Below are 14,832 nucleotides of genomic sequence, written 5' to 3' on the forward strand. Positions count from 1 at the left end.
GAGAGGGGATTAAGATCAGAATAATCCCTGGCAGATAAAGGGTTAAGTGATGTCATGTTTATTTTTCAAATGTAGCCAAGAGTAAAGAAGACCCTACCCTATCAAAACAGCAGTCAAAGTGTATATATTCAGCACTACGTTTGTTTACCAATGATTTTAAGATGATTAGCGAAATATGAGCTTATAAAAATCAATGCGCATTGCACCGGAAAACGGACGATTTAGACGTGAGGAGAGGAAGCCGTCATGAAATCGTTGTAGCCCTAAGAAAGAGGAGACCCAGGGCTTTCGATGGACGTCTAAATTTCATAAATCTACACTACCCAGCTCACACCAATCGCAGACAAACAACGTGATATTACAAATATTGATGTGAAAATCGTGTTTATATCTCACGGGTCGAACAAACCTCAACGTTATTGCCATAAAATACAACGTATATTGTTTCTTTACCTTTCTGTGAACGTCTAGGAAAAAAACGCGTCTCAATCCGGTAAAAATGGTGGAGCTGTGGACATTATACAAAAGTAACTGTATTTACAGTAGATTTAATTCACAGTCTTTGCTGCCCTGTAACGGGCGCCTGGTGGTACTAAATCCAGATTTAACTCTGCCATTGGAAGAGGAGACTTGGCCCGATCCATATATGTATGACTTGGCCATAATATGGTAATTTATAGGCCTGATATTCTATATTCTATATTCATATTTCAAATTGCATGTGTCCGGATGGCAAAATTCAGTACTGTATCTACAAAAAAAACTGTAAATCATCTGCCCTTTGTTAATTTGCTCCGATATTTCAGTGTACATTTTTCGCTTTTGGTCAATGTTAGCATGGTGTTTGTTACAAAGGGTCAGATTAAACCGAATATATATATTTATTGCTTGAGATCCCATGTATAATATTTGTATATCGTCTGATATCCCTTGTATATTCTTTGTATATATACACAGAATATCCCTTTACCTAGGTACAAGCCAGACCATAATATTCGTTCTCCTATTGGACAGCGACCCCTAGGCGCCAGCTACCATACCCCCAATGGCGAGTTCAAAGCCACCGCCAAGGCTTGTCTCAACATGTCCAGGTTTGCGCAGTAATACGAGACAGAACTGAGGTTGGCACTAGATAATTCACCTTACGTATAAATACGGCGCAGGTGGAAACAGCAGCACTTCGCAGCTTAGTCGTTCAGTTCATTCAGTTCGTCATTCGTTCAAAGTAACGTTAAGTCTTATCAAACGTTAAAGCCTTCATCACGAGTCAACGACCAAGTGAAGTGAGCAACCTTGCGTCTAAATAGAGCACTTAGAACCGCGTGCGAATAGGATAGTAAAAGTGTCAGAGCTTAGTGAAATAACGTCAAGTTCGACCTAGTTAATGTGAAGTATAGTGCACAGGAGAATCTACACCGGCGAATGCAGAGCCTTTTCCGGCTGGATTATATTGCTTTTGGTACTGTGGCTGCTGGAGCAGAGAACCGTCTACCCACTGCTGTGTGGGATCTACCCGTGAGGAGCATCACTCGAGCCCGTCTCTAGGAAGAGGCTGGCTGGCTTTCATCCATGCTGTCGCGCATACTTGGATTATAGCTGCTGCTTTTGTCTGCCGATCGAGGGGAGTATATGTACCGCCTCCCGTAGCTGGAGCTTATTGATTCCTCGTTGATCCAGACTTTTGCTCCCGAACATTCCTCTCCCCTGCTGGCTTACAACCGGAGGGAACCCCCTTAGTATCTCCAGCTGACTACGAGTGTACCTTACGTAATTCTTATGCTACAGGTGGTATTCAATTATACCCATCGTAATATGCTCATGGACTTACGCTCTTGACCTATTTAAGTGTTCTTCGCCATATAAGCGCAACTCATAATTCTCATGTTGTAACCTATTGTTGCTTGCTATAATAATAAATCCCTCAAAATAGAACTTTAGTGTCATTGAAGTATTCTTGTGTGGGTGTTCACCATATATACCGTGTACTGTATGGCCAGTAATTAAAGTACATAACTAAGTAGTGGTTTAATAATACCATACTCTCAATACAGTCAGGGAATTGTACCCCTCAGTTACAATTGGTCCTTCGAGCCGGAGGGTATCAGTGTAATATCTAATATAATATTGATATTAACCACGGCCAGCGGTGAACACTCCCCAAGCAGCTCTCCCGAGCTAGAACGCCCGCAGCGCAGACGTCAGCCACCTCCCTATCTAGAGGCATACGCTGTCAGTCTAATACCTAGCTTTATAAAGACGTTAAATACGGATAAAATAAATAAAGCGGATAGTCAAAGCATGTCAAAACCTACCGACCAGGCGACCCTGCCAGTAGAGAACCCAGTGGGTTCTAACGTAACTGACCAAGCCCACGGGGGGGACCAGGGGGGACATGACATGACTACACCCCCAGACAACGTCAACGGGACGGTCCCCGGAGAGCTCCAGGATAAAGAAAGCGCTCCAGGGACAGAACCCGACCCACTACCAGAAGAGAAGCGCGCCCAGGAGACGGACCTCGAGGCACGCCCAGAGAACAGATCTCCAACGAGCACTGCCAGAAGCCGATCACCTCCGTCAGTGTCTTCCCCCAGCGAAGCGGACAAGATGCTGGCGCAGGCATTCATCGCCACCCTGGCAGCCTCCACAGAACGCGATCGACTTCAAGCGCAACAACTAAGTGAGCGCGAACATTCTACCATGGAAAGAGAACGCCTCCAGGCTCAACAGACGAGCGAGCGCGAACAAGCTGCAGACCAACGAGAGCGCCTTCACGCGCAACTCCAAGCGCAAGCCCTTAGTGAACGCTGCAACCGAGCGAGAGCGCTTCCAGGCGCAACAAAGGAGTGAAGACGACCGCATAAGACTGGAAACCAGACGCCTTCAGACGGAAGAGAACATTGAATGCACAGCGCCAATGCACAGCGCGACGCCGCCAACGCACAGCGCGACGCCGCCAATACCCAGCGCGAAGCACAGCGCGACGCCGCCCATACCCAGCTCGAAGCAGAGCGCGACCGGCTGCAGGCGCAGATGGTAGAACAATTGATTGCCATGGCGACACCCCCTCTCTCCGCACGGAGCTCCCGGAGATCATCACGACAAGGGTCTAGGGCACATTCCCCTACCCGACCAAGCGACCCGGGACCCCGCCAACAGGAGGATCCTGTCTGCGTCTCCGAACCCCCTCCCCGGCCGGTCCATACGAGACCCAGCAACCGGGAAGAACCGGCCTACGTCGCCGAGAGACTGACTAGAAGACTCCAGGACCTAGCAAAGGAAGAGGAAGAGGAGGAATGTCAAGCCGACCAGCAGCAACGTACTCTGGACCAGGAGGCCCAGTACAGCCCCGACCAGCAGCAACGTACTCTGGACCAGGAGGCCCAGTACAGCCCAGACGTCAGCCCCGAGTCACTGCGCTACAAACCCCCGACTCAACTCACGGGTGAGTTTGACGCACCGTCAGCACCGAGGAACAGCACCTGGGTACCCGGCCCCTGGTACCCACCAAGTACCAACCCACGACATTTACATTTAGTCATTTAGCTGACGCTTTTATCCAAAGCGACTTACAAGTTCTGTGCGACAAGACAGCAAGAAGGGTATAACTCTATCAGCTGAGTAACAATGTTCATCAAAGTGTTGCGTGTTACAGTGTAGGTTAGTTTATTAGGACAAGTGCATGACATTAAGGTTAGTCGGGGTTAGATTTTTATTTTTTTATTTTTTTATCATTTCAGATAATGGTTGAAGAAGTGAGTCTTTAGTCGACGGCGAAAGATTGGACGGGATTCGGCTGTCCTAACTGGGATGGGTAGTTCATTCCACCATTGTGGGGCAAGGACTGAGAATAGGCGGCTTCTCTTTGATGACCCTCCGGGAGCTTGGATAGGAGTAGATCTGAGGCGGCCAGAAGATGCAGAGTGTAGGGGTCTTGAGGGTGTGTAGTTAGAGACCATTGACCGGAGGTAGGCGGGAGCGGTTCCCTTTGCCGCACGGTATGCTAGGTCGAGGGCCTTGAAGCGGATACGTGCAGCAATGGGGAGCCAGTGCAGGTCCCTAAGAAGTGGGGTGACATGGGCCGACTTCGGTAGGTTTGAGATCAGGCGGGCCGCTGCGTTTTGAATGAGTTGAAGAGGCTTGGTGGCAGTGGCCGGGAGGCCAGCTAGCAGTGCGTTGCAGTAGTCGAGGCGGGAGATGACTGTTGATTGGACGAGGAGTTGGGTGGCTTCTTTTGTCAGGAAGGGGCGTATCCTTCTGACGTTGCTCAGGAGGAATCTGCAGGTTCTGGTTGTCGCTGCGATGTGAGCAGAGAAGTTCAGCTGGTCGTCGAGGACAACACCAAGGTTCTTGGCGGTCGGCGACGCGGTCACAGCTGCATTCTCGACTGATGGAGAGGTCGGTCAGGGGGGAGGATTTGGCCGGCAGGTGGAGCAATTCTGTTTTGCTTAGGTTCAGTTTGAGGTGGTTGGTCGTCATCCAGGCGGAGATGTCGGACAGACAGGCCGAGATCCGCTCAGAGACGTGGATATCTGAGGGAGGGAAGGAGAGGAAGAGTTGAGTACCATCGGCATAACAATGATATGAGAAGCCATGAGACGTGATAATGTTACCCAGTGATTTAGTGTAGAGGGAGAAGAGAAGGGGTCCTAGGACCGAGCCCTGGGGGACACCCGTCCGGAGGGGGCGGGTGGCCGACAGAGTCCCTCTCCATGACACTTGGTAGGAGCGGTCATTGAGGTATGATGTCAGCCATGTCAGCGCAGATCCAGCCACTCCCATTCCTGCGAGGGCCGCGAGGAGGATCTGATGGTTGACTGTGTCGAAGGCTGCAGATAGGTCTAGGAGAATCAGGACAGAGGAGAGGCCTTTCGCTTTTGCTAAGTGAAGTGCCTCTGTGACCGCAATGAGGGCCGTTTCTGTGGAGTGGCCAGTCCGGAAGCCAGACTGATTGGGGTCTAGGAGGTCATTCTGTAAGAGATAAGCAGTAAGTTGGTTGGATACAGCACGTTCAAGTGTTTTAGAAAGGAAGGAGAGAAGAGAGACAGGACGATAGTTGGCTATGACGGTGGGGTTCAGGGTTGGTTTTTTTATGAGGGGCGTGACTCTGGCTTGTTTTAGGGAGGTGGGGACCACCCCCGAGTTGAGTGAGGAGTTGATGGTTGCAGTTAGGAATGGGAGGATGTCCGGTGCTATGGTCTGGAGGAGTGGGGAGGGTAGCTGGTCCAGCTGGCATGTAGTCGGACGGTTCGACGTTACCAGTGTCAGGGTCTCGGCTTCTGTAATGGGAGAGAAAGATGACAGAGTGAAGGATGAGGTTCTCGATTCAGCGTTTGGAATGGGTGGGGGTTGGGAGAAGGAGCTGCGGATGTTCTCCACTTTTTCCTCAAAGAAGATCGCAAAGTCTTCGGCAGAAAAAGATGAGGGAGGAGGAGGTGGGGGGGAGTGAGGAGGGAGGACATGGTAGCATGCAGTTTGCGAAGATTCTTGGCAGAGGCCTCGATCCTATGGTGAAAGAAAGAAGCTTTGGCATTAGTAATGGTTTTGGAGAATGTTAACAAGAGGTTGTGATATGTGTCGATGTCAGCAGTGAGGCGTGACTTTCTATACTTCCTCTCAGCCGCTCTCAGGACCTGTCTTTGTTCTCTCACTGCATCCGTCAGCCATGGACTGGGTGGGGAGCGGCGGGGAGACTCGTATGGGGAGACTCGCCCAGGAGGCATCTTCCCCAACGCTCACCGATGTGCCAGCCATCCATGGCATCGTACCTTGGCACACCGACGTTCCCCGACTTTACGCGCGAGGACAGAGCACAGTACACGGAATTACGGATGTGCTTGGAGACTATGATGTCCGACGTCCCTGATGAGACGTACAAATATGCTATCCTCCTCAAGCACCTGAAGGTGCCCAGAGCGCATAATATAGCGCTGGCATATTCCAACTCAAGTACCCCATACACCGCGGCTCTAGTAGCCCTCGACCAGCGTTATGGACGCATATGGGACTACGTGATACAGGAAATAAGAGATATCGACCGCCTCCCCCCAGCCAGAGACAACAGAGCATTGGATGACCTCTCTATCAAGGTACAGTCCCTGGTAGGGATGCTGGGGTCCCAAAAGGAAAAAGGGATATATGAACTGTACGCTAACTCTAATGTAGAAAGGATATTAGAGAAGCTCCCTCCCGCCCGACAAGAGCGTTTTCGGCGGCAGAGAGACCACCGCGACCCCAACGGCCCAGAGGCATCCCTCCTAGACTTATCTGACTTCCTCGCGAGAGAAGTCAGCAGCCTACGACTGGACACGTTTGTGTGGAGTGGACCAAGCCCAAGACCAGGACCTCGGGGATCAAATGATAACCGCCGGTCGGTGACCGTTATGCACCAAGCCGAATCAGTACCGCAGCACAAGAACCACAACACCCCCTCGACGAAAGAGGAGTGGAAGATTGAATGCCAGTACTGTGAAGGGGAACATCGGCTGTATCAATGTGACACTTTCAAGAAGCTGACCACGGACGAGGTGAGTCAGTGGATCAAAGACCACCGCCGCTGCTTCCGCTGCGCGCGCAGCCATATGGCAGCTGAATGCCGTTTGAAGAAGAAGTGCAGCAGGTGCGGCGGCGCCCACTTGGAGGTCCTGCATGACATCAACAGGCGTCCGCCAGGACAACAAAGTGGGCCCGTCACGGTAATGTACCAGGCCGAGGCGGTGGCACCAGTACCGAATATCCACCAGACCGCCCCCTGGTGTCCCGACTGCTACAGCAGACACTGGGAGTCACGGTGCTACTCGGACGACCGCGAGTCGGCACCACCCCAGAAGGTCCAAGGCAACCCACCAACAGGAGTGCTCCATATAGACCAGCATAGCGGGACCCCCCGAGTGCTCATCAAAGTGGTCAGAGTGCTCCTGAGCTACGAGGACAAGGTCCTGGACACTTACGCCGTCCTAGACGATGGGTCTGAAAAGACTCTCCTCCTCGCTTCCGCCGCAGCCCAGCTGGGTCTGCGGGGTGCCAAAGGAACAATGACAATACGTACCATCAGAAGAGACCAGAAAACCATAAAGGGTGAAAATGTCTCCTTCAAGATAGCAGCGGTGGACCAGCCCGAGAAGCAGTATAGTATCACTAACGTCTTCACCAGCCACGACATAGGCCTATCACAGTACACCTACCCCATCCCACAGCTGATGGCGAAGTACGTGCACCTACGTCAACTACCTATACCGCTCATCGATGGCGCCACACCGACCCTGCTCATCGGCTCCGACCACGCGGACCTCATTCTCCCAATTGAGGCGGCCCACATCGGACCCAAAGGATGCCCAGTCGCGGTTCAGCCCCGACTGGGGTAGACGCTCCAGGGCCCCCTCTACGGACTTGACAGTAAACCCACGTCTACACGCTGCCTGCACACAAAGGTGAGCGACACCGGCCACTCTCTCGTACAGCCTGTTGAGAGGCTATTGACATTAGGCGAGAGGCCTGTGAGAGAACCGTGGGCACAAGAGGGAGTTCGGAACTCCACCCCCCTCAGCTACGCTCCAGACGTAGCTGACCTCGAACCCAGCACCCCAAGCGACTCCTTGATGGGGCGGCCGGAACCGGCCCCACCTCAGACGAGGTACAGACCAAACAAGAGGAACAGACGGAGGATGTGGAGGCACAGCCAAGCACAGACCACAGTCTCAGGCCCGCTTCCTCCTAAGCCCCCCTCCATCCCTTCCAGCCCGTCAGAAGCGGGTCAAGGACGGGGACAACTTAAAAGTGGACACAATCGTCATGATCATAGACCAGTCACTACTCCGAGCTGCGTGGCCGGCCGGCCGCGTAAGCAAAGTGATCACTGGTGCCGACGGAAAGGTCAGAGCGGCAGAAGTTCTTGTCCAGGGACGGACATACACCCGACCCGTGGCGAGGCTGATAGAGTTGCCAAGGCTCCCTGACCCCCTTGATGACCCACTGACTTTGTGAATTGCCCTACTCCTCACAACGGACATTGAGTAGTGGACAAGACGGTTAATCTGTCTCTGCTTATCTAATTAGGTGCGGACTAATTAGGAGGCGGCTGTTACAAAGGGTCAGATTAAACCGAATATATATATTTATTGCTTGAGATCCCATGTATAATATTTGTATATCGTCTGATATCCCTTGTATATTCTTTGTATATATACACGGAATATCCCTTTACCTAGGTACAAGCCAGACCATAATATTCGTTCTCCTATTGGACAGCGACCCCTAGGCGCCAGTTACCATACCCCCAATGGCGAGTTCAAAGCCACCGCCAAGGCTTGTCTCAACATGTCCAGGTTTGCGCAGTAATACGAGACAGAACTGAGGTTGGCACTAGATAATTCACCTTACGTATAAATACGGCGCAGGTGGAAACAGCAGCACTTCGCAGCTTAGTCGTTCAGTTCATTCAGTTCGTCATTCGTTCAAAGTAACGTTAAGTCTTATCAAACGTTAAAGCCTTCATCACGAGTCAACCACCAAGTGAAGTGAGCAACCTTGCGTCTAAATAGAGCACTTAGAACCGCGTGCGAATAGGATAGTAAAAGTGTCAGAGCTTAGTGAAATAACGTCAAGTTCGACCTAGTTAATGTGAAGTATAGTGCACAGGAGAATCTACACCGGCGAATGCAGAGCCTTTTCCGGCTGGATTATATTGCTTTTGGTACTGTGGCTGCTGGAGCAGAGAACCGTCTACCCACTGCTGTGTGGGATCTACCCGTGAGGAGCATCACTCGAGCCCGTCTCTAGGAAGAGGCTGGCTGGCTTTCATCCATGCTGTCGCGCATACTTGGATTATAGCTGCTGCTTTTGTCTGCCGATCGAGGGGAGTATATGTACCGCCTCCCGTAGCTGGAGCTTATTGATTCCTCGTTGATCCAGACTTTTGCTCCCGAACATTCCTCTCCCCTGCTGGCTTACAACCGGAGGGAACCCCCTTAGTATCTCCAGCTGACTACGAGTGTACCTTACGTAATTCTTATGCTACAGGTGGTATTCAATTATACCCATCGTAATATGCTCATGGACTTACGCTCTTGACCTATTTAAGTGTTCTTCGCCATATAAGCGCAACTCATAATTCTCATGTTGTAACCTATTGTTGCTTGCTATAATAATAAATCCCTCAAAATAGAACTTTAGTGTCATTGAAGTATTCTTGTGTGGGTGTTCACCATATATACCGTGTACTGTATGGCCAGTAATTAAAGTACATAACTAAGTAGTGGTTTAATAATACCATACTCTCAATACAGTCAGGGAATTGTACCCCTCAGTTACAGTGTTATTCACCGTCAAAGATGAAAAAGAAAACTAGAATGGTAGTCTGACGGACCGGATTAAACTAGAGAGAGCTACCAGACAGGGTTGTTGTCTTTCGCCGACGCTCTTCGATGTATTCATCGAACCACTGGCCCAACTAATTAGACAGACCAAAGACATCAAAGGGGTGGAGATAAGGGGGACGGAACATAAATTGGGATTATTCGCAGATGACGTGATAGTATATATGAGACAACCAGACATAAGCTTCCCGACACTGATGGATCTGCTGACAGAATATGGATATTACTCAGGGTATAGACTTAATGTGACAAAGACACAGACATTAGCACTGAACTACACACCAACGATAGAGATCAAAGAAAAATACAAAATCAAATGGGACATGGACAGGATCAAGTACCTAGGGGTGAACATCACAAGAGGGGGGGAGGGGCTATACGATGCAAACTATACACAGATAAATCAGAAAATCAAGAGAGATCTAGAAAGATGGACAGTGATGCCCCTAGATTTCAGTTCAAGGATCGAAATCATTAAGATGAACATATTACCAAGGTTACTATACCTATTTCAATCCCTACCTATATTAATACCACAAAAACAATTTAGGGAATGGGATAGACAGATATCAAGATTCATTTGGGGGGGGGGAAAGGCCAAGGATCAGATATGTGACTCTACAATTACCAAAGGAGAAAGGAGGGATGGCAGTACCCAGTTTAGAAAGCTATTACTATGCAGCACAGCTTAGAACAGTAGCATGCTGGTGCAATGTGAACTATGAGGCCAAATGGAAAGATATAGAAACCAAAAGAGAGGGATTCAAAGTGCAGACACTGATAGGAGATAGGGAGCTGTTCAGAAGACAGGAACAACTACTAGATCCAATTACCAGATTCACTATAAACATATGGAACACAATAGTAAAGAAATACAAGCTAGAAAAAGAATCTAAGATACTGAGATGGATAGCACACGACAACAAATTCAGACCAGGGATAGAAGATCATGGGTTCAAGAGGTGGGAACGGGGGGGTATAACAGCAATGTGCACGATGACGGAAGGAGGGGAGATGCAGACTCTACAAAAATTGAAAGAAAGATACGGACTAGAGAATAGGGACCACTTTAGATATTTACAGATTAGGGACTACTATAACAAAGAAATAAAGCAAGATAGAGACAAAGAACAGAATGGGGTAATTAAGATAATGGTAAAGTCATACGAAGGACGGAAGGGGAGGGTGATATCAGCACTATATCAGGCAATAATGGACAGTAAGGGAAATACAACATTGTATGTGAAAGAAAAGTGGGAAAGAGAGTTGGAAATAGAGATAACAGAGGAGGAATGGTATGACACATGTAAGACACAACAAACAACCACAGGATCAAGGATATGGAGGGAGTTTGGGTGGAAAAATATAATTAGATACTTTATAACACCAGAAATACAGGGCAATTACACACCAGCAAAGAAAACATGTTGGAGGGAGTGTGGACAGGAAGGGGCGAACCATACACACATATTCTGGGGATGTCAGAAGATAAGGCACTACTGGGAAGAGATGGGAGGGATAATAAATGAAATAATAGGATACGAAATACCCCAGGGAGGCCAAGTGTTGTATTTGGGGAATCTGTCACAGGAAGGAATCCAAGGGGAAGACAAATATTTGATTAAGATATTGATAGTGGCAGCCAAGAAAGCTTTAACTAAACTGTGGTACAAGGTAGAAGTGCCGACAAAGGATCAATGGATAGAGTTGGTAGAGGGGATACAGGAAATGGAGAGAATCACACATCTGCTGAGGCTGCAAGAAGAAAAGTTTGAATGGAAATGGGGAAAATGGGAAGAATACAGGAGGGGAAGTAACGACATCACAGAGGGTTGAAAAGGATACAAGGAAATGAATAAAAATGTAAATAAATAATGCAAATGTAGAAGGGACCAAAGGACCCATGTCACACTTTTTCTTTACCCATTTTTTGTCTATTTGTTTTAATTTATGTACTGTGTATTGTCTATGAATGTTGTCTATGTTGTTGAAAAAATGAAAATAAAAATTTAAGTTTAAAAAAAAAAGAAAACTAATAATAATAATAATTTTTTTTTTTGTATTTTTTTTTTTATTCTTTTTTAAAACATAACATAAAATTAGACACACAAGCATTAGCAGTAAACATCCAATGTAAATCACCATTTTAATCAATATAAATGTAGTTTACGAGATATATACCTAATACTTGCTATCTAATACAATACATACATATGCTCTTGCTCGCTCTCCCCCCCCGGACCCCCACTTGGATAATCCATCCATTTTCATTCGTTTCTAACCAGGCACTACAATTCATATGCTAGCTTTTATTCTCTCCACCACTTCTAACCAGATTGCAATGTTGGTTTGTTTCACTGACACCTAAAATTCTTGCTGTAGATATCTCTAGATAAATCACATCGAGATAGGTAAGAACCCATACCTTCCGGCACATTTTATCCGGTTGAATCCATCGTGATGCTATCAGCTTTTTAGCAGCTGTGAGACCGGATAAAACTAGTCTCTTTAGCTGTATAGGGGCTGCAAACTGAAAAACATCATTCAACAGCAATACAGAGGGATGTACAGGTATGTTCAGAAATAAGAATTCTGATAATTGCTGGGTCACTTCTTCCCAGAATATCTTAACCGGTGGGCAATCCCAATACATGTGCATAAATGTACCCTCATCCCCATTTGTACATAAGGAACATAGAGAATCTTGTTTAAGTCCCATTCTGTTCAATCTTATAGGAGTCAGGTATGTCCTATGAATATAATTAAGATTAATTTGTTGATGGTCCGGGTTGCGTGACGCAATTCGAACGTTTGCCCAGACTTCTTGCCAATCAAAATCTATTTCCAAGTCTGGTATATCCCTCCTCCAGACTGAGTCTAGGGGAAGGATTCCATACGAAGACGTTAGTAAGTGATGATAAAAATCAGATACGAAGCCTCTCGATGTCTCTCTTTCATAGAAGAATTTGTGATATCTGTGGTGCTCAATTGGTATCCTTAATGGGACTCCATGAGCCTTCAAACAATCCTGGAACTGGTGAGGTTAAATTTGTTATGTATATCTTGATAGCTACAAAAACCCTGTTTGTTGAAAACATTTCCCAATGTGTGTATGCCCTGCTTTTCCCATTTGGGGTATCTGATAGGTCGTTTTCCAATAAGGAGTGCATTGTTATTGAATAGGGGAGTATGGCTATGCCATTTATGTTGGTTAGAATATAATAAATAATAATAATAATTTATATTCTCCTTTTGTTCATTACAATTTACCCAAGCATAGTAGCAGACACAATATTTCTGACACTGGGAATACATTCCCAGAGGCCCATAGATTTCCCTAGATACCAAGAACATGCAAATTGTAGTGGAGTAATCTTCCATTTACTTGGAATGGTGGGTGTGTACTTTTAGGCACATTTTCAGAAAATGTTATTTCACTGTTAGTCTGTTTTATTTATCTGTTAATGTTTTATTTCACCATTAATCTTTTTAATTTCACTGTTAATCTGTTTTATTTCACTGTTAATCTTTTATATTTCACTGTTATTCTGTTTTATTTCACTCTTAATCTAGTTTATTTCACTGTTAATGTGGTTTATTTCACTGTTAATCTGTTTTACTTCACTGTTAATCTGGTTATTTAACTGTTAATCTGTTTTATTTCACCGTTAATCTGGTTTATTTCACTGTTAATCTGGTTATTTCACTGTTTTTTTTACTGTTTTTATCTGTATCTTTTCAATGTTAGTATTGTCTGAAAGGAAATCAGTCAACCACTATGAAGGGAACTACTTGAGCACACAATATACTGCACCTCTAAACTCCTTCTGTTTCTCTCTCTGTCTGTTTCTCAGTATTCATGTATACCAGTCATCAGACAACATCCGGAACCGTAAGAACAGCATGAAGATGCAGCACTCTGCCTCCATCCTCTGTATACTGTAAGTATCACTCTGCCTCCATCCTCTGTATACTGTAAGTATCACTCTGCCTCCATCCTCTGTATACTGTAAGTATCACTCTGCCTCCATCCTCTGTATACTGTAAGTATCACTCTGCCTCCATCCTCTGTATACTGTAAGTATCACTCTGCCTCCATCCTCTGTATACTGTAAGTATCACTCTGCCTCCATCCTCTGTATACTGTAAGTATCACTCTGCCTCCATCCTCTGTATACTGTAAGTATCACTCTGCCTCCATCCTCTGTATACTGTAAGTATCACTCTGCCTCCATCCTCTGTATACTGTAAGTATCACTCTGCCTCCATCCTCTGTATACTGTAAGTAGCACTCTGCCTTCATCCTCTGTATACTGTAAGTAGCACTCTGCCTCCATCCTCTGTATACTGTAAGTATCACTCCCTCCATCCTCTGTATACTGTAAGTATCACTCTGCCTCTATCCTCTGTATACTGTAAGTATCACTCTGCCTCCATCATCTGTATACTGTAAGTATCACTCTGCCTCCATCCTCTGTATACTGTAAGTATCACTCTGCCTCCATCCTCTGTATACTGTAAGTAGCACTCTGCCTCCATCCTCTGTATACTGTAAGTATCACTCTGCCTCCATCCTCTGTATACTGTAAGTAGCACTCTGCCTCCATCCTCTGTATACTGTAAGTATCACTCTGCCTCCATCCTCTGTATACTGTAAGTAGCACTCTGCCTCCATCCTCTGTATACTGTAAGTAGCACTCTGCCTCCATCCTCTGTATACTGTAACTAGCACTCTGCCTCCATCCTCTGTATACTGTAAGTATCACTCTGCCTCCATCCTCTGTATACTGTAAGTATCACTCTGCCTCCATCCTCTGTATACTGTAAGTAGCACTCTGCCTCCATCCTCTGTATACTGTAAGTATCACTCTGCCTCCATCCTCTGTATACTGTAAGTAGCACTCTGCCTCCATCCTCTGTATACTGTAAGTAGCACTCTGCCTCCATCCTCTGTATACTGTAACTAGCACTCTGCCTCCATCCTCTGTATACTGTAAGTATCACTCTGCCTCTATCCTCTGTATACTGTAAGTATCACTCTGCCTCCATCCTCTGTATACTGTAAGTATCACTCTGCCTCCATCCTCTGTATACTGTAAGTATCACTCTGCCTCCATCCTCTGTATACTGTAAGTATCACTCTGCCTCCATCCTCTGTATACTGTAAGTATCACTCTGCCTCCATCCTCTGTATACTGTAAGTATCACTCTGCCTCCATCCTCTGTATACTGTAAGTATCACTCTGCCTCCATCCTCTGTATACTGTAAATAGCACTCTGCCTTCATCCTCTGTATACTGTAAGTATCACTCTGCCTCCATCCTCTGTATACTGTAAGTATCACTCCCTCCATCCTCTGTATACTGTAAGTATCACTCTGCCTCTATCCTCTGTATACTGTAAGTATCACTCTGCCTCCATCCTCTGTATACTGTAAGTATCACTCTGCCTCCATCCT

The 14,832-nt window shown here is 46.7% G+C and overlaps 1 protein-coding gene across 2 annotated transcripts in view; it reads left to right on the forward strand.

Annotated features, from left to right (window-relative positions):
* LOC311241720 (rho guanine nucleotide exchange factor 17-like) overlaps window positions 1-14,832 on the forward strand; it is a 107,269-nt gene that overhangs the window by 52,700 nt on the left and 39,737 nt on the right. For both annotated transcript variants that reach the window (XM_084330601.1, XM_084330602.1), the window contains exon 14: window positions 13,229-13,315. In XM_084330601.1, coding sequence (XP_084186727.1) covers window positions 13,229-13,315 — 87 coding nt within the window. The remainder of the gene's footprint in view (window positions 1-13,228; window positions 13,316-14,832) is intronic.

This window comes from Notolepis coatsorum, assembly GCF_963971535.1.
Source record: "Notolepis coatsorum genome assembly, chromosome: 1".
Lineage (NCBI taxonomy): Eukaryota > Metazoa > Chordata > Actinopteri > Aulopiformes > Paralepididae > Notolepis > Notolepis coatsorum.